The 26,141-nt window shown below is 56.7% G+C and overlaps 1 protein-coding gene across 1 annotated transcript; it reads left to right on the plus strand.

Moving 5' to 3' along the window:
• Positions 1 to 1,743: 1,743 nt before the first annotated feature.
• Positions 1,744 to 25,830, plus strand: MAN2B2 (mannosidase alpha class 2B member 2). Its single transcript, XM_086702988.1, is given in 27 exon segments — positions 1,744 to 1,783; positions 2,042 to 2,131; positions 2,134 to 2,213; positions 2,974 to 3,062; positions 3,972 to 4,146; positions 8,301 to 8,353; positions 8,355 to 8,476; positions 8,479 to 8,502; positions 10,330 to 10,519; positions 10,644 to 10,734; positions 11,188 to 11,632; positions 13,204 to 13,337; positions 14,207 to 14,258; positions 14,261 to 14,427; positions 14,430 to 14,481; positions 15,532 to 15,582; positions 15,714 to 15,816; positions 17,839 to 17,991; positions 18,571 to 18,844; positions 19,924 to 20,034; positions 20,114 to 20,129; positions 20,132 to 20,199; positions 20,202 to 20,286; positions 24,237 to 24,335; positions 24,338 to 24,405; positions 25,231 to 25,372; positions 25,820 to 25,830. Coding segments are annotated over 27 exon segments (2,985 nt in total).
• Positions 25,831 to 26,141: the final 311 nt, after the last annotated feature.

Consider the following 26,141-nt stretch of genomic DNA (forward strand, 5'->3'; position numbering starts at 1 on the left):
GGGGCCAGTGTTTCTGGAAGTAGCCGGGAGTGCTGGCCACCCGCCCTGCACGGCTTCTGGTCCTCAACTTCCCCCACCCATTGCAGCTCCCCAGCTTCGAGTCAGGCCCTGACCAGAGGGAAGAAGCCAGGAGGCCAGGCGGGCCCAGATGAGTCCCGGGGAGGGGGGGACTCAGGACGGACGGAATCTTAGGGGCTGGGGCCTCTGGCCGCTGACCTCCACCCTGCTCTCTGACCTTCTCCTGGGCGTAGCTGCGTTCTGAGCCATTTCTTCTGCAGGACAGACAGGGTTCCTCTGGCGGCAGGGGGATCCTGGGGGCGCCCAACCCACCAGTGAGCAACCTGTGTTCACCCCTCTCTCCCTCCCTCCTGCTCTGACCGCCGCCCACACTCACCTTACTCTGGGACTGGACATTTCTCTGCGGGGAGAGGCATCTGTCCTCAGCACCTCGGTGACCAGGAAAAGCTGAGTGTGGCCAGATGGCAGCCCTCCTCCCCTTCGCTGAGGGGCCAGCACCACAGCCGGGACCCTCAGCGGAGGCCCAAGGAGAGGCAGGTGCCAGAGGGACAGCTCCGCCCCCACCGGGTCCCCAGTGGGAAAGAGCCCGGCTCCCGCCTCGGGCACTGGGGCACCACCGCCCGCCGTGGAGGGCAGCGGAAGGTCCGGTCCCGAACGAAGGACACACTGGGACTGTCAGGGGGGCACTCCTGTCCCGGGATAGTCCAGCCCCGGCTCTCGGCCCCTTCCCGCAGCCCCCTGCACCCTGGGGGTCTGTCAGCTGCATGCAGGGGACGCTGGGGGTTGGAGTCCACAATTCCTGCTCGTGTCTCATTGGGCAGGACGGTGTCATGTGACTTGAGAGAGCCTCAAGGGATGCTGGGAATTCAGTCCATTATTTAGCTCACAGCCCATTGGTCAGGCTGGAGGCACCTGCTGTGGGAGGCAGGATCTAGCCAGGAGTCCCTGCAACTCGCTGAGGCTAAGAGGGGGGTGTGCTCGTCTCACTAGAAGAACGAAGGGGACACTGTTCCTTGGGGGCAATTAGCAGTTCCGTTCACTAATCACCTCTTCACTTGGGGCTCAGGGATGATTTGTGTAGGAGGCTCAGAGAACCTGAGCAGGAGTGACTTGAGTCTTGAGGACATTTCTGTTCACTGCCCAAGCTGGGGTTGGTCTGGGGTCCGCTTGGGCAGCTCTTTGATGTTTCCTCGACTTCTGTGCACCTCCCCTCCAGGTCCCAAGTGGCTGCCACAGCTCTAGGCATCATGTTGCCATACATCCCCACTCAAGGCAAGAAAAGGGACAAAGGGGCACTCGTCCTGACTCTTTTTAGTGAAGGGGGGGAATCTTTCCCAGAGAGCCAAGCCGACTTAACCCACATGACTTGTTGGCTCCAACCATGGTCCAGGCCTAACTCTACCTTCCACACAAGTCTTCCAGCCCCTCTGTGGCTCCGTCCTGGTCTCCTCTGCTGCCCCCACACCCTCTGCCTCTTCCCCCACCATCCCTGAGGGCGAGGACCCCACACCACATCCATCCCCCTTGGCTGGTCCTTATCCCCTCCTGCGTGCAGCAGACCCCGACTTCCTCAGCCACCCACGCCTGCCAGCAGTCACCTCTCCTGGCCTGATCCAGCCTTGGGTCTGCTCATGGCTCTGTCCCAGAACCCCAGGGTCATGTGGGCCGCAGGCAGCGTCCCCAAGTCACGGGGGTGGGTAGTTGCAGGCAGTGTGATCGAAGGCCATGGTCTCAGCTCTGGGACGGTTCCAAGACAACACTGGGGGTGAGGCCTGGCAATCAGGAATCAATGGCTGACGTGAGTCTGGGGCTGTCCTTCCCCTGCAGCACTCAACCTGTCATCGGGCTCATGCGGTGGCTCTCAAGTTATGAATGAATAGATGAAGTGTCGGGGGATCCTGGCGTGGCGCCCTCTGTGTTCGGATCTATTGCAGCCAATGCCCGGATGGCACTCCGGCACCCTGGAAGGGCGGGGGGCCCTGGGCAAGCGGACGTCACCAGCAAGGCCGTGCTCTCTTTGCAGAAGGACACGGGTTCCTGTATGAAACCTCCGGGGTCCGGCCGCAGTTCTCCCGTCAGGTCGCCTCCTTTGGTGCTTCCCCCACGACCCCCCCCCATTTGCCCTGGAGGGCGTCCACGCGCTCGTCGTCTCCCGGAGCGACCGTGACCTGAAGGACGCCATGCAGGAGGCCCAGGTGACTGCTGAGTCACACCCGCTGCCGCCTCTGGCCGCTGCCTCCTTCCCTCCGTGTTCAGGGCACGTGACAAAGCCCTCTGCTCTGTCGAGGACTCTGTCCGGGAGTATTCGGCTGATAGCGTGCGACGCAAAGGCTAGCCGCGGCCGGTAGCCGTTACCCTCGGGTGGAACCGGGCTCTAGCTGAGCAAGAGAAGTGACATCGTCCTGAGCCCCACTACGTGCCCCGCCGCACGCAGAGCGCACTTCCTGTGTCGCTGCCGGTTCACCCGCAGCGGACCCTGTGAGCTGGGCGCGTCCCCCCTGCACATCTCAGGTGCAGAAACCGAGTCACGGAGGATTCAGGAAACAGGTGCACTGCGGGGACCACAGTCAGTGCTAACAACCAGGATTCCCTTGCTTGGTAACCCAGAACGCTTCCGCACCATCAGGACTGTTAAGAAACAGACCACACGCGTAGTGGGAGATGAGCGGCTCCCCGTACAGGGGCTCCTCCAGCACAGCCACTAGGAACTTCTCCTGGGGCCTGAGCAGAGACAGTCCCCCGCTGAGGACGGGGTGGGTGAGGGAGCTGGCTCGCGCCTGCGGAGGGCAGTTTCCACAACCATACGTGGCCCTGGGGGGGTCAGAGGAGGTCTACCGAGGGGGCAGAGGGGATGGCGTCGTGAACCACTGACAGAGACCCAGGGGTGGCCGGGGAGGCAGATCCAAGGCCGCCGCGTTGTCATGTCGGGCCTCCCTCTGTCCCCTGGGTTTTCAGGGGCAGCAGTTCGTGTAGCGAGGGTCCCCATCCCTGTCGGCTCAGCAGGAAATCTGCACGCACGTCTTGGACCAATTTGACTACTGCTCGTGAGCGGCACCTTCCTTGGTGGGGGGGGGGCCTCGTTCTCGGCCTTCTGCCTGTGTCGCCTCAGAAACACCCTCCCAGCCACCCCCTTGGGAGAAGCTCTCAGGACCCCGGCTACAGATAGAGAAACTGAGGCAGGGCCACTCAGCCAGGGTCCGGTGGTCAGCTTGGCAGAGTCAGTGACAGTTGCGTTGGCCAATTCCATCGTGGGAGCCGTCAGCCTCTGGGTTCCTTGGGGTGGGAGTCCCTGGGTCCCACCCAGTCTGGCCCTTTGTACCTGGGAGGCTGTGGGGGAGCCGGCTCCCCGCTCCTTGAACAGGAGAGACTGGTGGGCCAGGAGATGGGCAGCTGGTGAGTAGATGCCAGATGTGGGATTCACGACCAGTCACCCCCACTCGTCTAGCCCTGCTCTGTGTCAGTGCTGGTTTCCAGTGATGTCGTTCATCTATCTTATCAACCAACCCCGGTCAGGATGTTTTACGGATGAAGAGACTGAGGTCCAGAGAGGATCCAAGCGGCCACTCCTGGAGGCTGGCCCGCGATCTCCCCATGGCACCCCCTGCTGCCCAGAGTGAGGCAGGGAGGACCCTAACTAGGGGCATCCAGTCCCCGAGTGTCTAGTTGGGGGCTATGCCACGCACAGGGTGTGGGCTCCACAAGACGGCTGAGGCAGTGTGGGCCCAGGGAACATGATGTGTTCAGGTGCCACAGCTGGCAAACCGTAACCCGGGGATTTGAGCCCCGTCTTGTCTGCCACCACTGACCTGCCCATCACACAGGCAGGGGAGGAGGCCCGAATGACAGTCCGAAGTCCCTGAGCTGCACCTGCAGCCTGCCTGTGCAGGATCCTGGACGCCAAGCTGCCTTGCCTTCTTGGGGCGGGGCTCCCCTAACCCTTCCCTCTCCTGCAGGGAGGGCTTTTCCTGGGATGGCTCAGCCGTCTTCCCAGAACCACCCGTCATTAGGATATATCCCGGCACAATTCGTCCCGTCTCTCGGCACATCAGATACTACGCCATGGCCCTACTGAACAACGTGAAGGAGAGGGCCGCCTGGTTCCGAACACCACACGTCCTCTGGCCCTGGGTACTGCGGGGTCCCGGCCCCGGGGTCCACAGCACAGCCCTGGACACCTGTCAGGAGTCAAAATGTCATAGGCATTTCAATCAAAATACTGTAACTACACTTGGGTCTTGAAGCAGAGTGGAAGTCGTAACTAGACGATAAAGAAACAAGAACTTGAAATATTTACTTTCCCAACAATTCAAATGCAGAATGTGCTGTTGGCAAGGAGAACAGAAAGGCCTGCCTAACATGACTTGTGTCCGGATCACACAACCCTGTCAGGATTGCTCTGTGACCTCCCTCTTCAGAGGCACCATGAGGCCTTTCAGAGAGGCATCCTGCGGCTGCGTGAGTTTAGGCCATCCTGACACATGTCGCATTCCCATGCTCCTTCCGTGGAGGTTGCTGTCAGCACACGGGGAGGCCTGTCATGACCTTGCCCCCACTCTGCCTCAGGACCCTAGACCCAGCAGCAGGCGTTTGTGGGGCCGCTGCAGCCCTGTGCCCAGGGGTCTGTGCAAGTCCGACAGTGAAGGGAAGTTGCCCATCAGGCTGTCTATCCCCATCACTTTGTGTCACGAGCTCACACCAAAATCCCCGGGCGGGATGATGAGGAATCCTTGTCCTTGGGCAGCGCGAGAGCTAACGCATCCGCGGCCTCATCGCACGGGCAGCCTGTGGGGCTGATTCAGCCTGGGCTCCCCCGTCAGACCTCGTGAGAACTTTCCTCGTTCCCCTCTTGTCTCGTAGGTGCTCGGCGGGCCCCTCCTCGGTGACCCAGGAACCGCAGGTGTTCAGATGTTCTGGCAGAATCTGCAGAGCGCTGCTGGGGTGCGGCCATCACACGGGCCGCACGTCCGAAGCAACTGAACAACTTCATCCAGGCTCACGCTTCTCCTTCTGTCCCAACTACAGGCTTCGCCTCCCCTGGGCCGCACTCCGTCTCTCACGTGCAGTCTCAGAAGACGTCATTTTGTGTCTTCCACCCCATGGCAAAATCTCAACAAGGCTCATTTAGGGTTACCGCGACTATTTCTGGGGGGACCTTCTTTGTAATGACACAGGTCTCTCCTTTGGCTGAGATGTAATTGGCAGATCACGTTATGCTAATTTCAGCCTGCAACACACCATTCCATATTTGTCTGTATTGCAAAATGACAGGCCCAATAAGTCTATTTGCCGTCCATCACTGATGGATGCTTGGGTTCTCTCCACATTTTGGCTATTGTAAATAATGAGCGTAAATGAACATTGAGTTGCCTGGATGTGAACGTGGGGGTGCATGTCCCCCGTTTTCAAATTAGCGTTTACGTTTTCTTTGGGTAAATACTCAGCGTGGCGTTGCTATGTCATATGGTGGTTCTATTTTTCATTTTTTGAGGGTCTGCCATACTGTTTTCCATCATGGTTCCAACAATGCACAGTCCCACCCACCGTGCACAGCATCCTCTTTTCTCCACGTCCTCGCCAACACTTGTTATTTCTAGTGGTTTCCACGATAGCCATTCTGACGAGTGTGCGGCGAAATCCCATTGTGGTTTTGAAGCGTATTTCCCTGATGAGGAGTGATGTGGAGCACCTTTTCACGTATGTACCTGTTGCCCATGTGTATGTCTTCTTTGGAATAATGTCTATTCAGATGTCCTGACATATTTTTTAAATGGATTTTTTGCTTTGGGGTATTGAGTTCTATGAGTACTTATGTTACGGATATTCACTCCTTATCACATGTTTGATTTTCAGACATTTTCTCCCATTCAGTAGGTTGCCTCTTCATTTTATTGATGGTGTCCATTGTTGCACAGAAAGCTTTTTTTTTTTTAATATAGTCTTACTTGTTTACTTTTACTTTTGTTGTTTTTGCTTTGGGTGTAAAATCCAAAACATCATCACCATGAATGAAGTCAAGGACTTTATCCCCTCTGTTTCATTCTAGCAGTTTTATGGTTCCAGGTTTTATATTCAGATGTCTAATCCATTTGGAGTTAGTTTTTGTACATGATGTAAGATACTGGTCCAGTCTCATAATTTTGCGTGAGGATGTCCAGTTTTCCCAACACCACTTACTGAAGAGACTGTGCTTGCCCCAGTGTATATTTTTGCCTCCTTTGTCACAAATTAACTGACCACATATGTGTGGGTTTATTTCTGGGCTCTCTATTCTGTTTTGTTGATCTATATGTCTGGTGTCATGTCAATACCATACCATTCAGACTACCATAGCTTTACAATGTAGTTTGAAATCAGGGGGTGTGAGGCCTCCAGCTTCGTTCTTCTTTCTCAAGATTTGTCTGACCATTCAGGGTCTTTTGTGTTTCCATACCAATCTGAAGATTGTTTGTTCTATTTCTGCAAATACACCGTTTGAATTTTAACAGGGGTTGCATTGAAATCATAGTTTACTTGGGGTGATGTGGACATTTTAACAATATTAATTCTTCCCATCCATGAGCACAAGAGCACATGAGACATTATTTGTGTCGTCTTCAAGTACTTTCATCAATGTCTTAGAATTTTCAGTGTATAGGTCTTGCACCTCCTTGCTTAAATCTATTCCTAGATATTTTATTCTTTTTGATGCATTTATACATGGGATTGTTTCTTAATTTCTCCTTCTGATGGTTCAGTATTAGTGTGCAGAAATGCAACTGATTTTCATATATTGATTCTGTACACAGACACTTGATTGAATTTGTTAGTTCTAACTGTGTCTAGGAGGAGTGTGTGCAAGTTTTTATATGTAACAATGCTATGCCGTCTTCATATAGTGACAGATTAACTTCTTCCTTTCCAATTTGGGTGCCCTTAGTTTCTTTTTGTTGCCTACTTGCTCTGGCTAGGCCTTCCAATGCAACGGTGAATGAAAATGTACAAGGTGGGCATCCTTGTCTTCTTCCTCATACAGCTTCCCACCATGGAGTATGATGCTACATTTGGGCTTGTCATAAACGGCCTTTATTATGTTGAGGCACATTCCCTCTATACTCACTATTTGAGAGGTGTTACATCGATGGATGTTGTATGTTGTCAATGGCTTCTTCTACAGCTATAGAGATGATCACGTGGTGTTCTATCCTTTTATTGTTAACATTACGCATCGTGTTGATCGATTGGTGGATTCTGAACCATCCTTGAATTCTTGCAATAAATCCCACTTGATCGTGGTGGATGATCCTTCTCATAGATGGTTGACTTTGGTTTGCTAATTTTTGTTGAGTATCGTTGTATGTGTGTGCATCAGAAACATTGGCCTGTAATTTTCTTTTCTGTGACACCTTTATGTGGTTTGGTATCGGGGTAATGATTTTAGGATATGAGTTTGGATGTATTCCCTCTGTTTCAGTTTTTTCGGAAGAGTGGGAGAATGATAGGTATTAATTCTTCTATAAAGGTTTTGTAGAATTCACCAGTGAAGCTGTCGGGTCCTGAACACGTGTGGCTTGGGAGGTTTTTGACTGAATCTGATTGAATCTCCTTAGTAGTCGTTGGTCTGCTCAGATTTCCTATTTCTTACTGATTTGGTGCTTATGGGTAGTATATTTCTAGGAATTTATCAATGTTTTGACTTGTCTTTTTGAAAGCAACTTCCAAATCAGTAAACGTGAGTTGTGGCTGTGATCACTGTGATTCGTAATTACTATATTATCAAAAATAATTATTATGCTTGTATCAATAATACTGATAGGCTTTAAGAAAATCCCAGAAAGAGAAATAATTTAGACAAATGCCAACACTATATAATCTCAATTATATGTGGAGTTGAGGAAAACTATACTTATGGAAATAGAGATTAGATCTATGGATGCCAGAGGTGTGGGGGTGGGGAAGTGGGGGAACTGGATGATGGTGTTCAAAAGGTCCAAAGTCCAGTTATAAGATTAACAAATACTTGAGATGTAAAACATAATATAAGAAAGAAAAAAGGAAGGAGAAGAGAAAGAAAAGGATAAGAAAGAGAAAAAACAAGACAAAAGAAAAGAAAAAAGAAGAGAAGAAAAAAAGACAAGACAAGACAAAAAGAAAGGGTCAACGGTCGCAGTCAGGGAGCTGGTTGGGGTTCTGAGGCTTCCAGGAAGAGTGTGAGGGCCCTTCATGGCGGTTGATGAGGGGCGGGCTCTGCCTGGGCCGGGCTCTCCCCCGAATTACAAGGCTTTGTGCCATGCCCCCTCCCGCAGGGCTGTGACAAGCAGTTCTTCAATGCCTCGCTCCAGTTCACCAACATGGACCTCTGATGGAATTCATCAACTCTAACTCTCCGCCTCCAAGCTTGGCATCTCTGTGGAGCACGCCACACTGGCTGACTACTTCCGTGCCATGCACACTCACAGTGTCACCTGGAACATCCACGACCACGGGACTTCCTGCCCTATTCCTCAGGTATGAGCATCTGCAGGTTGGGGTGGAGATCTGGTGCCAGGGAGGGCAGCTCTGCCCTGCTGATGGAGCTTGTGAGGGTCACTGGGGCCGAGACGGGCCCTGTCCCGCCTAGCTGTCCCACCGACACATCTTAGTATAGACAAGATACTCACATAATGGCTCCATAGCACCCATTTTCTCATCTCTCCATTTCCTTCCCTTCCAGAGAGATGTCAGGTTCCAGGCCTATGCGGGGCTGGAACTGGGCTGAGCCCTGCGCTGACACGGCCATGAGACGGGTTGGTCTAGTCTCTTGTCGCCTTGGGCTCTTGTCTGGGTGGTGAGAATGTGGGCAAATTGTGCTGAGGACGCTACCATTCAGAGCGTGTGGTTGGAGAGCTGGCTGGATGTAGAGATGAGAGGAGATTCATGGCTGTGGGCGTGGTCACAGTTTAGGTGGGAGGGGCTACTGCATTGTGGGAGGGCTTACGGCCCAGAAGAAAGAGGACATATTGAAGTACGCGGGGTTACAGTTGAGTGGAAAGGGATACATTGACCTGGGAGGTTAATTCACTGTGGGAGGGGATACATTCAAGTGGGCGTGGTTACTGTAACGGTGGGTGTGGCCGCACGGAAGTGGGCAGGGAGATAGTGAGATGGAAGGGTCACATCCGTGAGGCCTTGGCTCCATTCAGGTGGGAGGGCTTCCTGGGTGTGTGCTTGGTTACAGTAGAGGTGGGAGGGGTTAAATTTGATATGGGCGTGGTCATAGTTGAAGTTCAGGACTACATCCCTGTGGGCGGGGTTACAATCCAGGTAGGAGTGGCTGAAGTGGGCGGGGCTGCATCTAGGAGGCGGAGATATGGCACAGTCCTGCAGGTGTATTCAATGGGCTTGGCTCCCTCCCTGAAGGCCCCCCGGGCAGAGACAATTTTATGTGGACACTGGACAGGTGAGGTGAGCCCTGGGCCCTGCTCTGAGTCACTGGGGCCTTGGGAAGGCAATAGGCCTGCCTGGTGCCTAAAGTAGAGCTCAGGCTGTGGGGTGCCTCTGCCCGACCAGGACCCTCAGCCTGCCGGAGGAGCTGTGGGCAACATGGTCTAGCGGTCCCCACAGCCTGCGGCCTTTCCCCGGAGAGCATGGCTACCCTTCCCGGTGTGGCTCAGGTCCCGTGGGGCAAGGTCAGGGAAGGCAGGCACAGCCCAGCCAGGGAGGAGGCGGGAGGCAAGAACAGTAGGAACTGTCACCCACCCTGTGAGACCCAGCCGCCCCCGGAGGCACCCAGCCCCACCCTGCTCCCACCCAAGCCTTGGTCAGGCCTCATCCTCTGTGCCGGTCAGGACGGCAGCTACCGGATCCCTCAGGTCCCCACGCCATCCCACCTCCCTGGTCTGGCCAGAGGGACCCGCTGATGGCAGGCTTGTCCCGGGACCCCCCATTGCCCTCGAGTCCCATGCGAAGGCCTCTGCCTGCACTCGGAGTGCATCCCAGGCGGGGGCAGCCCACTTGGCCCCCATCGCACTCTCCTCTCCCCCCAAGTCTCCCAGACCCTTTGCTCACATGCTGTTCCAGGCTTCCGAGGTCTACCGTCGGCTCTCAGGTCCCCCACCCAGTCTCTCAGCACCCAGGCCTGGCCCAGCCCAGCCTGATGCTCCCGCTTTCCCCAGCCCCTCCCAGGGATCCTGGGCCACTCCCGGCCTGGCCAGAGCAGGGGTCTGTGGCTGCCTCCGTAGGTGACCCAGGCAGACCGGCCTCCCAGCCCCAAGCTTCCCCAGCTTTTCTGGGGCTTTGGTTCAGCAAGACCCCAGGGCAGAGAGACTCTTGCCAACCGCCAGCCCTTCTATCCAGATCCATTTCAGGCCTGGACCGGCTTCTACGCATCCCACAGCGGGCTCAAGGGGCTGGCGAGGCGAGTCAGCACACTGCTGTATGCCGGGCAGTCCGTGTCCACTTACTACGTGTGGCCGGCCCCCCAGCAGCACCTGGGCCTGGACCGGGCCCTGAAGCAGCTGCAGTGGCCCCCTGGGCGGTCTCCGAGGTGACGTCACACGTCTCAGTGACGGTACCAGGTTGCAAACCCCCTGTGCGGTGTGCTGTCCCCACCCCTGGTCACTAGACGTCCACTTTCCAGATGAGAACACTGAGGAGGCCTGTGGTCACAGGCAAGTGCATGTGGATGTGGGCCAAGGCAAGGACAGTGACAGTGTTCAGCTGGGGGCTTCAGGAAGCTTTCGGGCCAAATTTATGCAGAGGGTAAAGGGCAAGATGGGGCTCAATCCCAGCTCAGCCGTGTGGCCTCAGGCACCTTTGCCCTCGCTGAGCTCAAATTCGTCCCAGTGCAGCGAGAGCACGTGGCCACCCCAGGGTGGGGGCAGTAGAATACGATGGCAGAATACGATCTGCCCGGTACGGCGGCTGCCCCGAGGAAGTTGTCCCATCTTTCTATCTCCACCTGTCCCCCGTGTACAGATGGGAAACCTGAGGCCCAAGAAATCCTATAACTTGTCCTCACCCGCCAGAAAAGAGCCACGCTGGCCATGACATCTGCACACTCACCTAAAGGGAGTTGCTGGCAGAATGTGTGCTGGGGGTGAAGTGGATAGAATTTAGAGTCTATCAGAGCAGGCAGGACAAGTGGCTTCACCAGGTGGAGCCTCTGTTTCCCCTCAGGGAAGGTGAGCTGCTCCCGTTCCCACCTTGGTACAGAGACGGGAGGGTGCCTGGAGCATTCCAGCAGCTTTTATAGGAAGACTGGGCGGCAGAGACGAACCTGGGACGGGACCCATCCAGATGTCTGTTTCTTGCCCAAGCCAGGGGACTCAGGCAGTGGGTGTCCACAAGGTCACCAGCCCCTCTGAGACTCAGTTTCCTCTTGTGAGAAGTGGGAGGGACCCTCACCTTCTCCACAGGCACCTGGCGAGAGGGAAGGAGAGCCAGCACCTGGGAGGTGAGCGGGTGCTCTGGAGAGGCGGGTCCCGATCCCATGCTTCCCCTACTCTGGTCGGGCTACGGGTGCAGCACCACGACGCCATCCCTGGGACTGAGACGCCCAAGGTGAGGGACATGTACGTGGAGAATCTGAGCGCGGGGCTGCACGGCGTGCACAAGCTGATGGCCTCCATCGTCCAGGACAGGACCCCAGCCCACTCAGGTAAACGAGGCCCCCGCAGGATGCTTCTGCAGACCTGGGAGGAGGCTGTGACCGTCCTGACCAGAGAGCCCGCGGGGTCACAGAGCGGCACTGGAACACCTGAGTCTCAGTCTTGAACCACCTCCCTTGTGTGCCCCTGAACTTGGCACGTGCCTTGACTGCTCGGAGGCTCCTGTCCTGTCTGTGATGTGTGACCCTTAGACTGATAAGCGGCAACTTGCTTTGGCATCTGCTAAGCACGCATCACGCAGGGTTTAACGTAATGCCTGGAAAGTCCAGAAGCTGGGAACTTCCACTATCCTCACCGTGTAGGGGCACACATAGCAGAAGCAGAGAGGTTGTGGACGGGCTCAGGGTCGCTCAGCCAGGAAGTGCGGAGCAGGGATTGAACCCGCGGCCCCGCACTGCCCTGATTGCAGAGGATGCAGGGATCCTCAGGGGCCTGAGCCCAGCCTGGATCCCCAGCGCCCTCTGAAGTTCAGTTTGGGCGCGGATCTCCAGCCTGTTTGAAGGCAGGCTTCTGTGGGTGTAGAGTAACTGGTGATGCCAGTTTGGGACTGAGGAGCTTTCTTGAACCAGGAAGTCCTGGGGGCACCGGCACACGTTGGTCTCCCTTCACGTGCCCGACACGTCCCGTGCACAAGGCCTGCTGCCCCTCCCCCAGCTCCACACATCAGCCAGACCGGGTCACGGTGCGTCCTCACAACTGACCTCACCGCACACCTGGCCGCCCCCTCCCCCCGTGTCTGTGTGTAGTCCCATCTGACCGTCAGACCGGGGAAGGGCCCCAGGGACCAGACCTGCGGCACACAGGGTCACAGCCCACAGATCACGGGGTTGGTGGGGGAGGCAGTGGCAGCCGAGCTGGAGTCTGGGGTCTGAGTTCCCTGCCAGGTGGGGCCATCCATTCCCGTGTCCTCACCAGGGTGGCCTCCCCGAGGAGTGAACTGGCAGAGGAGGTCAGGAAAGGTGTCCCAGTCACAGGGAAGAGCCTGAGCAGAGGCGGGGGCCGGGAGGTGTGTGATGTGTTCAGGGATCCGGGAATCATCAGACATGGCCAGAACTGCCCTCGCTGGGAGTAAGGATAGAACAGACATGGAAGCCAGGCCGCATCACTGGGGCTCAAATGCTGGGCTAGGTGATTAGACTGGCCCCGCCAGCCTCCTGAGACTTCTCCAGTCCTTCCCGATACCAAGCACTCAAATTGGCAGCCAGACCTTAGTAGCGGGTCACGTTGGGCAGGTGACTGTATTTCTCTGGGCCTCAGTTTCCTCATCAGTCAAGTGGGGCTGTCAGGGAGTGATGTGAGAGGAGCACGGGGAACCTCAGCTCTCCGGAGGGACCCTGTGTGTTCCCTTCCAGCCTTCCCTGCCCAGGGACCGGGAACAGAGCCCTGAGCAGAGGATGGGGTGCCGAGTGTAGGAGCCGACTAGCCCACCGGTCCCGATACACAGGTCCCCTGGGAGCTCTCAGGGCTGTGTCTCACCTGCCTCCATTTCCACGTGACAAGGGCACCCAGGTGTGTAGGGTGAGTCAAAGGGCAGCAGGTAAAGCCAGGTCTCTGCGTTTAGACCCAGAACGTGGGGGACACGTTGTCGTGGTCTTCAACCCCTTGGCCTGGACGGTCACCACCATCATTACCCTGACTGTGGACTCTTCCTGGGTCAGCATCACCGATGCGTCAGGCCACCCGGTGCCTGCACAGGTATGGGAGTGACACCAGCTCATGGCGGGCACGTCCAGAAGTGGGAGCAGTTAAAGGAAACGTGTACCGACAGGGTCCTCGCTTCGAGGACATCCCCATGGGAACCCATATCCAGTGAGGGTCCTGGGATCCACCATGGGACAGACACTGGGCCTTGGGCATCTGAAGTGGCCCAAAGTGGCCCCCACTGTCCCCTCCTTGTAGGACTTCCTGGGTGGTCTGACCTGGTTGGGCGGCTTCTCCTCAGCCCCCTCCCTCGGGTGTGTTGATATTCTCATGTAAATTTCCACCTTTTCTGGGAAAGGTCCTCAAGAGTCTTGAAAGGGGCGCCTCGAGGAGGTGCTGGTGTTCCAGGCTGGCCCAGCTGCCTGTGCCTGCACACCCAGACACCCGATGCGCGAGGTCTGTTCTCATCCTTTCCACTGCCTAGAGCTGCAGGGGTGTCCCAGGGTACCCTGCCTGTCCCCCGGGGCCACTGTTTTCCTGGGGATGTGCAGGGGGTGCTGACATCATTCAGCAAACCCTCCGAATGCACATTCTGGTCCAGCTGGGCTGAGTGCTGAGCCCCTGGGCACGAATGTCATGCTCAGAGCAGGGAACAGCAGGGGTGCCTGGAAGGAAGGGCAGTTGCTGATGCTGGTGCCCGAGGAGTGAGGGAGGCCAGGCAGGGAGATGAGGCTGGGGCCGGGTCCTGTCGAGCAGGGAGGTGCCTGGAGGGAAGTCAGCTCAGTCCATGACGGAAAGACCCTGCTGCCTCGTGGGTAGTGAGCACCCAGTCCAGGAGGTATGCAAGCCACAGGTTACGGAGGAGACTGAGGGGTTTTCCAGCCCTGAAACCCACATTGTGTCCTGTCCCACTGGCCTTGCAGGTCCAGAAATCAAGGGAGAAACAACCTACATACGACCTGCATGTGCTGACCACCTTCCGGGCCTCAGTTACCGGCACTACGGCATCAGGAGCACCGAGGGGGCCCAGACGGGCATCCACGAACCAGTTGCCACCATAGTTAGTTCCACCCAGTTTGGGCGCAGGCCGTGGACGTGCACTGGTCCAGGGATCAGGCACCTGTTGCGGGTGAAGAATGACATTACAACACCGTGTTCCTGGACCGTGACACCAACCTGATGCACAGCATGTGGGAGAGCTGAGGTGCAGCCATTGCTGGTTCTGAGGCAGAGGCGTGTCCTGGGACCTGAGCTGTCACTCCCCACCTGTCTCTGTCCTCACCTGCTATGGGAACCACCAGAAGGTGGCGAAGGCCCTTCCTGCATTAGCGTCTTGACTTCTGTATTGTCAGATTAGACCAGTACAAGAAAGCCCTTCTTGAACCTTATCATTCCAGGGCTGTCGGTCCCTAACAAAAGTTGAGGACCCACTCCGGGGAAATATATGCTATTCACGTCGTGCATTTTCTTAAATTTAAAGCAACATAAATCATCCCGTCTGCCCACCAACTGCTAAATCACTCATCCATCCATCTCCTTACCTCCCGTTTACCTATCCATCCATCCATGCATACGACATACCTACATATTGCATACATACCTACGTACTTACCTACATACCTACATACATACACTATCTCTCTTGTTCATGCATCCATCCAACCACCCACCCACCCACGCATCCACTAAGCCCCGATTCTGTCCATGTATCCACACACAAACCACCCCTCCATCCGCCCATCTGCCCGCCCACCCACTCACCCTCCCACTCATCTATATGTTGACCCAACCACGTGTCCATCCACCCACGCCTCCGCCCACTCACTCACCCAGCCAGCCATCTATTTACGTATCCACTCATTCAGCAACTAATTGTTGGCAGCAGAGAAGGCAGGTGACCTCCAGGAAAAGGGCCTCCCAGATGTTTAGAGCCAGCCCTGTCCATACTCAGGCCACATCCAGGTAGTTTTCATTCCACCCCACCTGCCTCTGCTCGAACAGCCACTTGCTTTTCTTGAAGTGACCTCCCAACAGCACCGGAAGTGCGGGAGAAGCAGGAGGTCTGGGGGGAGTGTCTGGAAGAACGTCAGAGTGAAGGAGCGAGAAGGGAAGGAGAGCACGGCTGTGAGGTGAGTGGTACCTGGGGCTCAGCCCCAAGCCAGCTGTCCACAGCTGTGCACCCACAGAGCAACCAAGCAGCCACCGCATGGCACCCCGTCAGGAGCTCTGCCCTTCGGTCTTTGCACAGACCCTTCTCGAGAGAGCACGGAGCAGGCAGGACGGGCCGAGCGCAGCCAGTGTGGGTGGTCAGTGAAGAGCGGGGACAGCAGTGGAGTTTCTGAAGGGATGTTGGGGGCACGCAGCCAAGGCCAGAAGGGAAAGGCCTTGGGGCCAGACTAATGACAAGGATTCTTTCTCTCCTCTTCAAAGGGCGAATGGGCCCCTTCTTGGATGCCTCCTCTTCCTCCCTGTCCATCCCCACCACAGTGGCACAGAAATTCCCAAAATCGGTCAGAAGTAACCACTTCTTCACGTACTGCCTTGTGGCAGGGCCACCTCCTGGTCCCGGTCGTGGTTGCGCCTTAGCACACACACAGATGTACAATCCATATACCCATCTACACCACATATGCATCTACACAATATACGTGTCTACACCGTATACCCATCTACACCGCATACCTATCTACACTAGATACGCATCTACACCATGTACCCGTCTACACCGTGTATGCACCTACACCATGTACATGTCTACACCATCTATGCATCTACACCATATACGTGTCTACACATATACCCATCTATACCATATATGCATATACACCATATACGCATCTGCACCATATACCTGTCTACACCATATACCTATCTACACCATGCACTCATCTACACCATATACATGTCTTCACCATATATGTGTCTACACCACATACCCATCTACACCATGTACATGCCTACACCCTATACATGTCTGCACCATACACCTGTCTATATCATATACCCGTCTACACCATATATGCATCTACACCACATACTTGTCTACACCACATACCCGTCTACACCATATACCTGTTTACACCACATATGCATCTATACCACATACCCGTCTACACCATATAACTGTCTACACCATATTCCTGCCTATACCATATACTGGTCTATACCATCTATGCATCTACACTACATACCCGTCTACACCACATACCCGTCTACACCATATAACTGTCTACAGCATATTCCTGCCTATACCATATACTGGTCTATACCATATATGCATCTACACTACATACCCGTCTACACCATAGACCCGTCTACACCACATACCTGTCTACACCATATACCTGCCTACACCATATACCCGTCTACACCATATATGCATCTACACCACATACCCATCTACACCATATACCCGTCTACACCACATACCCGTCTACACCATATACCCATCTACACCATATACGTGTCTACACCACATACCCGTCTACACCATATACCTGTCTACACCATATTCCTGCCTATACCATATACTGGTCCACACCATATATGCATCTACACTACATACCCGTCTACACCATAGACCCATCTACACCATATACGTGTCTACACCACATACCCGTCTACACCATATACCTGTCTACACCACATATGCATCTATACCACATACCCGTCTACACCATATACCTGTCTACATCACATATACATCTATACCACATACCCGTCTACACCATATTCCTGCCTATACCACATACCCGTCTACACCATATACCCGTCTACACCACATACCTGTCTACACCATATACCTGCCTACACCATATACCCGTCTACACCATATACCCGTCTACACCGTATACCCGTCTACACCATATATGCATCTACACCACATACCCGTCTACACCATATACCCGTCTACACCACATACCCGTCTACACCATAGACCCGTCTACACCATATATGTGTCTACACCATGTCTTCAGTGCATGTGGTCTGAGGCCAGTGATGTCGGGAAACCCAGCCTCACGTGACTCAGTGTGAAATGGGTTAATATTCTCTGCCCTCGGGCGTCTGGAGAACTTGATGAGGTAAGGTGGTGAGGGCGCTGGCTCCTGACACCTGGGCATCTGGGTCAGCAGGACAAAGGCCCCCGCTTGCGCCAGTTGGGCTCCTGCGGAAAGGAGCAGGGTGGGCCCAGCTGGCAGCCTGGAGAGCAGGCACCACCTCCGCGGGAAGCTACCCCTCGGCTTATGCTCCCAGAGCCCTGTTATGTAGCCTCTGTCGCCCTCCAGCTTTGGGTCCCCTCTGGCACACGGGAGGAATCTGAGGCCGCTATGTTTCGGGGAGGAGGGGGCGTCTCACGGGCTTTATCTGATGCCAGTGCACGAGCTTCACCGAGCGGCCTCGTGCCTGTCACTTACTCTGCCGAGATCACGCGTGTTCACAGGTCGAGGCTGGCGTCTGCGGAGAGGGCTCGTTAGCCTGCTCCCCGATGGCGAGGACCGTGCTGGGGACACGTGTGCACAAACATAATACTGTTTCCCCTTTCCCGTCTCTGCAGAGAGAGTAACCGCAGCAATGATACGGATCCGCAGCCCATTTCTAATAACTACGCGTGTGCACCCAATGAGACCGCCAAGCGCCCCCGGAAACCAGTGGGAATGCAGATTGTGGCGGGGGAGCTCAGGACCGAGATCCGGCAGTACCCCTACAGGTGCGCCCGGGCTCCCCCAGGGTCGTGCGAGGCGCACGTGGGCGGGGCCCTGACGGGATGAGTGTCCACGTTTGCTCCGGTTACCTGCTCTGGGACCCGTGCTTGGCACATGGTCGTTCTCCATGGGAGCTTGATGGAGAAAGGGTTACTCTGCTCCCTGGCCTCCTGGCTCCATCGCACGTGCTGTGTGCCTCGTAGAGGGTGTCCAAGTTCAGAGCTGGGACAGGAACCCACAGGGGCAATGACTCACGCAGGAGGGGAGTCTCGCGTTTTCATGACAGCACAGCGTTTTCATGACAGACCTAAGCCATCCAGGCAGAGCACCCCAGCTCCTGCTTATCAAGAACCTGGACCTGGCTCCTCCCATAATATGCCCAGGAGGGCTCCCTGCCCCCCTGCCCTAGCTGCAGACAGGAAGGAGGGAGGGAAGGTGGGATCAAAACCAGGAAGGAAGGAAGGAAGGAAGGAAGGAAGGAAGGAAGAAGGAAGAAAGAAAGAAGGGAGGGAGGAGGAAGGAAGGAAGGGAGGGCGAGCCACTAGTTCCCAAAGCCTGACCCACAGATTTGGCTTCTGCTCCAGGAGGGTGAGGGACACGGATCACACATAGGCCATCTACTCCCAACTCACCCACGTCCCACGCAGCCATGGCAGAGAGCTGCTCTGCCGTCGCATCGAGCAGGAGTGCCGGGGGCGGGGGGGGAGGGGGGGGGCCTTGCAGCTGAACCACGAGGCCATCCTGAGGACCAGCACCAGTCTACACAACCGCCGGGTCCTCTCCTCGGACAACAGCGGCTGCTGGATGCAGTGGAGGCACTTCCGGAAATACGCGAACAACATGAACAACATCACTCGGGTACAGCCTGCGATGCCTGGGGGACACGGGGCCCACGGGGGGGTCCCTGACGGCCCTCGTCCAGAGGCCAGAGCGGGGAGCCCGTTAAACAGCCCCTTGCAGTGGCAGAGCCCCCTTGCCCAGCTGTGCAGTTAGGGGTGGAGGCCCCGACCCGGGTCACACCTGGCGTCTGGCGCCCCCACATGCAGAGGAATGTCCCCGTCCCCACCCGTGCCTCAGTTTCCTCTCGGGTAAGATGAGCGCCTCATCGGGGGTGGGTCTGAGGATTCCAAGATGATGCCAGTCAAGGCGGAGCGGGGCCTGACCCACGTCAGCTGATCCTCGGAGATCTCTGCCTGGTGGAAGCCGTGAGCCATGGCCCGAAGCCGGACATCAGCTCCCACCACCTTGGCCTCCAGCCCCGTGACCTGGGGCAGGTGACCACGAGCCCCTTTATGGCTCCCTGCTGACCCGACCTAGGGAACAACCCCCTGGCCAGAGCTGGGTGGGTCAGCGGGAGCAGCCCCTGCGAAGCCGGTGCTGGGGGCCTCCTATGCCTTCAGTCAACGTCACCTCTTTCCCATCCGTGGGGGCCCGTACGGGTATGTCCCCACCATGCTCGGCTTGCGAGTTCTGGTCCCTCTCCTCCCCTTGCTAGTTCTCCGCTAGGCAGGGGCTCCGGACCGTCCACGTGGGTCCGCCCAGGACATTTGGCTCCAGGCCATCACAGAGCAGCGGGGGGATGTGGCCGCTTTCCCGGACCCCATGTGGCCCTTTTTCTCTGTAGCCCCCATCAGCCTCCCGCCCAGTTCGGGCTGGACCCCACACATCCCTCATCGCTCCTGCAGGAGTGTGCGCTCGGGTTTGCACCCTTTGTCCAGGTGGGGAGACTGAGGCTTGAGTGGGCTGAGTCCCCAGCTCATATGGTCGGGACGCAGCGGAGCCGGTTTGAAGGACAGTCTGTTGGTCTCCACAGTCAGAGCCTCGACCGTACGTCTCCCAGCCCCACCGGGGCTACCGCTGTGCCCGTGCGGGGGGCTCCCTGGGGTGGCCAGACGGGGGCCCCCCGACCTCCAGCCTGGCGATGTTTGTGTCCGCAGAATCACTACCCCGTGGTTCAGTCTGCCTTCCTCGAGGACAACAGAAGCGGGTTCGTGCTGCCGTCCCAGCAGGCACGCCGCGACTCCAGCCAAGGGAACGGGCCCGTGGAGGTAGGAAGGGGCCCCGCGGCCACCCCCCCCCGGGGCAGGAGCAGGTAGAGGTGGGCCTGTTGCTCGCTCTTCCTTCCAGGTCATGCCCCATCGCCGGTGTGGAACAATTTGGACTGGGGTCTGGGTACCAGCCTCACGCTGAACGACACCTCCGTCGTCTTCCCTGTGTGCTCTGGCCGCTGCTGGGACCCCGGCCCCTCCCCACGGGCCTGCTCCAGGGGGGTGGGCGGGCGCGGCATCGAGAGCTGAACAGTAAGGGGGTGTTCGTCCCAGAATGAACTTGGGCAGACCTGGGGGGGTGGGCACCGTGATGGGGACAACTGCGGGCAGAAGGCAGCTCACGCGTCTCTGATCCAAAATCCTTTTAATATGTGGGCAAGGACAGCTGGGTGACTCAGTCGGTTGAGCGTCTGACTTCGGCTCAGGTCATGATCTCATGGTTTGTGGTTCGAGCCCACGTCAGGCCCTGTGCCGACGGCTCAGAGCCTGGAGCCTGCTTCTGATTGTGTGTCTCCCTCTCTCTCTGCCCCTCCCCTGCTTACGCTCTGTCTCACTCTCTCTCAAAAATAAATAAACATTAAAAAACAATTTTTTTTCATATATGGGCAAACTGTGGTGCGGAGAGGTTCGGGTTCACTCAAGCTCATGTAGCTGGTGTGAGTGGATCTGAGACTCACTTCAATTCGATCTTCTACCTTCGCCCTGAATGCTTCATTTTCTGCTCTAATGTCTCCTTTTCTGTCTCAATATGACATATTTGGCCTGATGCCTTCAGCCCTAGAGGATCAACATTAAAAGACTTGTTCTATCCGATTTCTGGGTATGCCGTCACCAGGTGAGGGTGGTTCTAGTCCCTGGTCTGGTCAGCAAAGCTCATGCATTGCCTCCACTCAGAGCTCTGTAGATTTACAAAAGTTCCGTACGTCTACTGAAATAACTGAACACGAGAAACAGTAAGAAAGAACTGTGATTAAAGATGGGACTTTGGAGCAGCCCTTACACAATGAAACACCCAGATGCAACTTGGTGTGTTTCTCACTCCACCTTGTACTGGGGCTGCTTCTCCTCACGTGCAGAGGTTTTGATGAGATGTGGTTACAATTTCTCCTTTATTCAGTTTTAGAGCCGGGACCCTCCCAGGGCTTTAGAAGCACGTAGGCTCTTTCTTGGTCACGCAAGAAGCACTTATTGAGTGCTTGCTGGGTGCCGCACAGCATAGATGTGTAAGGGCCAGGGCTCTCCTGAAGGACCTCCTGAGCTGTCCACTGGGGCGCCTGCTCATTCAGACCTAGGGTCAGGGAGCACGGGGAGCGGTGCTGAGGAGAGAGCCTGGGGTTTTGTGCTTTGGGGACGCAAAGCCTGGAAGAGATCGGGGTCCAGTTTGAGGGGTGTCAGTTGAAGTTCTCTTGTTTGTAAATAAAAGAAAGGGAAGAGGCAGCTGGTTTTGCAGAACACACAAGCTCCTGGATCAGAGGAGCTGGACAAGAGGCTTGGGCAGGTGGGGTGGGGGCAGGGCAGCTGGGAGTCTGTGGGGAGCAGGTGTTCACAGCCATCCCCCCAGGACTGCCATGAGCTGCCTCTAAGGCTCTGGGTCTAAGGCTCCAGATCCCAGACCAGGAATCTGATTGGCCAGCAGATGGGGGGCTGCCCCAGGATCGGTCCGTGGTTCCTTCCGGAAGACTGGGCGCCCTTCTCGCAGAGGGGGATGTCACTGTGTCCGGGAGGACTCATGGCTGCGGTCATCATCTCCCAGTGGCCCCAGTCTGGTCTCTCTTGGGTGCAGGTGACGTTCAACATGAACTGGCTGAACCACTAGGAGACTCAATTCCAAGGATCAGGCACAGGACAGAGGGAAGGGAGGACTGTGGTTGGTGCTCAGGGGCTGGAACCTTGATGAGGCCGCCCCTCTCCCTCCCTCGCTCAGCTGTGCTCCTCCCTGCCTGTAGATCCTCTGCTCCTTACTGGGATGCGGCTTTGAATTCCTCTGCGGTGCATGTCGCCCCCCCCCCCCCACCAAGAACCAGACTCAGAATTTCCAGACGCAGGTGCAGAGTCCCAGGGAAAGCTCCTGATTGGGGCTGATAGGAGCTGGTGGCCTGATCCCAGACCCATCACTGTCGCCAAGGGACTGGGAAGAGGTGGGGGCCCCAGCTGCAGCCCAGGGTTCAAAGGGCATGTCCTAAAAGGAGGAAGGGGGCGCTGAGGTGCCTTCTGAGCAGGGGGATCCTGGATGACAAGAGGGGAGATGCTGACATCCTAGACCTTAAAGAGAAATCATGACCCTGCCCTGTGATCTTGAACAAACCACGTCCCCTCTCTGGGCGTTAGGCTCCCCATCTGTGCTCTGAAATGGCTGGACTAGAGATTCAGGGTCCTTCCAGCTCTTGGACTGTGTGATCTGAGTCCAAGACTCCCTCGTCCCTCCCCATGTCCACCAGGCTCCCCTCGGTGAGGTCACCTGTTCCTCTTCTCTGCCCCATGGGGAGACTGAGGCCCAGAGGGAGGTAGTGAGGACCAGGGTCACTCAGCAAGCAGAGCACACGATGGGCATGGACCCCAGTCCAGGATTTGTCCACACCCATTCTCATGGACCCCTTTTAACCCCCACCCCCACCCCCCGGCCATCGTCCACCTTCTGCCAGAGCTTCAGGCTGCACACCCGTCCTGCTTCCTCCAGGGACTCCTCCTGGAGCCCTGAACAGCTGAGTTCCCACTTGGCCTCTGGACTCAGGATCCTGACTGCCGGAGTTTCCATTCATTCAGTGAACAAATGTCTCTTGTGCTGGGCACTGGGCTAGGAGCAGTGACCTAGGTAGGCAAGGACCCTGGACTCACAGAGCTCTCAGACTAGAGGGAGAAGCCGCCAAGCCACCAGACAATGATGCTGATGTTCATGTTAATCCCCAGCAGGCATCATGGAGGGCTTCCTGGGGGAGGTGACCCCTGCCATGAACCAACTCATCCTACTGTCAAAGTCTAGCTGGACCCTCTCCTCTCCTCCCCTTTCCCCTGTCAGAGCTCGAAGGCAGGGCTGACTGCCCCTCAGCCACCCTCTTGTCCCCGGAGCCCCACCCGGGTCCTGGCCGCACCAAAGAGACCTCAGGAGTCCACAGATTAAGGAGGAAAAAGAAGTGACTACAGGCCAGATAACACCTTCATCTCTGATCAAGTGGATCTCGGGGACCACAGCTCATTTCTGCAGCCAAGTGGCTTCCTAACACTGAACCCCATTATCGAGAACCCCCACCGGTCACAGAAGATGCTGGGCAGGCAGCCTCCCCCACACAGGCAGAGCGTCCCCTTCCCACTTGTGTGTGGAGCCCCCGAGAGTCAACGGGTCTCCTGTGGACGGCTGGCTCCCAAAGGAGAAGGGGCTGGACTAGGGGTGCCCCAGGCCCACTGAATGGAGGTCCCTCCTCCCTGGAGAGCAGCGAGTGAGGGGCAGAGGGAACAGAGCCTCAGGGATGGAGTGAGATCCTCCCGCTTTCCCCAAGCTCACGGCCACCTCATGAACCAGGTGTCTTGTCATCGCCACCATCGTAACCCCCACTGTCATCAGGAGACAGGGACTTGCCTGACTCAGGACTCAAATCCATAACCACCGCCCTGGGACACGTAGAAGAGAGTTTACAAGCCTCTTGTGCTGCAGTTGCAAGAAGGCCCAACCCCCCCTGTCCTGACACAGCCATGTTCATTTCTCCCCCAGGACACATGGCTGGTGGGCTCAGCAGAAGGCCCTTGTCACTGTGGCCACCAGGGCCCCTGACAGAGGGAGGTCATAGTCCAGCAGGTGCTTCCTCCTTCACGGAGGCAAGACAAGCTTCTGTGCAAGGGACACATCCCTTCTGCTCCCTGTGCATCGGCCTCGGGGCTTCCGGGCCACACCACAGCACCCAGGGCAGGGGAGGGGTCCGGCAGAGCACTGGGACTCTTGGGGACAGGCCCAGGGATGACCACACATCAGACCAGAGGGGAGACTTGCAGGCATCCTTGGCATCGCCCCTGTGGGTGCGGCAGGAGGCCTTGGAGGCTGCCGGACCTAGAATCTTCCCTCTGGTGCCCACCTGCTGTGTGGCTTTGGTCAAGTGACTGCACCTCTCTGAGCCTTGGTTTCCTTGGCCATCAAGTGGAGGCCGTGTCAGCTGCCTCGCAGGGCGGGTGAGGGTGAGAAGTGGAGAGCAGGTGCAAAGTGCCGGGTTCAGACTGGAGGATTGGGGCTCAGAGGGGTCCTCACTGCCGCCCTCCTTCTGTCCCTCAAGGCCACGGAGGAAAGGCCGAGGCAGATCTCCGCCGCGTCCTCTGTGGCTCCAGCACCTGTGTGAGGTCGGGGAGGACCCGGTCCTGTCTCAGCCTGTGACGGTGAATCTGAAGGTAACCGACCCACCCCCGGCCCGCCCTCAGACCCCTGTGAGAGTCCTCCCTGGCTGCGGGCTGAGGCTCCAGCAGGGAGGCCGTGCCTCGTGTGAAACCCCCTCTGGCAAAGACCTTGGCAGAGAGATTGTTGGGGGTGTTCTTACTAAAGCCTGGAGGGGGCGCTGGCGGGGGTGAGGGGCACCCCTTCCCTCCTGCCTAGCCTTCTAGGCGTTTGTCTTTTCTCTGGTCCCTTCCTGGGTCACTTTGTCCTGCAGCCGGCCTTTGTCAGCATGCTGGCTGTTTTTCTTCTGCTGGTCCCCCCTGGTCACAAGCTGGCACAGTCCCCGCCAGCAGATGTGAAGGCAGAAGGGGGGCGGGCAGCAGCGAAAAGGGCCTTGCCCCCCAGTGCTTTCTCCTGTCAGGGCAGGGAAGCTTCCCCCAAACCGTCTCCACCTCCGGGCAGCAGACGGTCCCTTCCTTTTCAGTGGCCAGAATCAGCCACTGGCCTCCCCCCTGCCCCCCACAGGAGGCTGGGTCCATGCCTATTTGGCACAGGGATGGTCAGCTATGCCTGGCCTCCTTCCTGGGCCCCCCTGAGCAAATACGGGGAGAGGGGGACTGGATGTTGGAGGCACTCAAAGCCTCCTCCACCTCCTGGGGATGCTCATCCAACACAGCACTTGGGGAAGCATGTTTGTCCCGGCCTCAGTGTCCTCATCTGTAAAATGGGGCCGCAGTCCTGTCCGGACTTTGCTGTGAGAATTAATGAGGAGCTGTGTTGTGGCCCTGCCCCTGCTTTGCCTCTGCTCAGCTCTGGGGCCTCGGGGTAACTCACCCTCCCAGTGATCCTGTCCCTTCAGGTCATGCTTGGGGGGGGTGCTGGGGTCCATGGTGGCCGTGGAGGAGCACTCACTCATGGGGACCTCGGACGTGAGCACCCTGTACCGCTGGAGCTGGAGGACACAGGAGCGTTCCCGCCACAGAGGTTGGGGACACCCCGGTTCAGGCCGTGCTCGGGAACCCCAGCTGCTCCAACCTGGCTCAGGAGCTGGGCAGCCCTGGTTCAGATCCCAGCTCTGCCCCTTATGACCTGTGTGACCCTGAATAGACTACTTTCTGTGTCTGAATCTGTACCCTCCTGAATCTACCACAGTAGGTTAAGAAAGGCTTTGGGTCCATTTCCACCTGCCAGGGACCCACACAGGTCAATGTGGGGGGGACTGCATCTGCAGACAACCCCTTGCCTCTGTCCTCAGTGAGGCCTGAACTGGCAAGCATATCCCGGGGGGTTCTGACACCTGCCATGCTGCGGTCACACCGCACACAGCATCATCAGCTCCTAGGAACCACAGGCAGACAGCTTCATGCTTCTCAGTCTTTCCCATCTTGTTTCCTGTGCCTGGATCTCCTTTGTCCCCTTCACTCTGGCCAGCTCCTACTTGAGCTTTTACCAAGTCCATGGCTCAGTCAGGTGACTCCTCTGCTCTCCTGGTCCCACTCTTTCCTTTGTCCCATGTAGCTCCTCTGTCCACTGCACACAGCATAGCATCAGCTACATAGCTGGACACTCAGTCATTTGGGGATGGAAAGATGGATGATGGATGGATGGATGGATGGATGGAGGTTGGGTAGATAAATAATGGATGGATAGGTGGATAGGTGGACAGATGGATGCATGGATGGGTGGATGGATGCATGGATGGATGTGTAGATGGGTGAATGGATGGATGGATGATGGATGGATGAATGGATGA

This window comes from Puma concolor, chromosome B1 (assembly GCF_028749965.1).
Source record: "Puma concolor isolate L17-30 chromosome B1, mPumCon1.1.hap2, whole genome shotgun sequence".
Taxonomy (NCBI): Eukaryota; Metazoa; Chordata; class Mammalia; order Carnivora; family Felidae; genus Puma; species Puma concolor.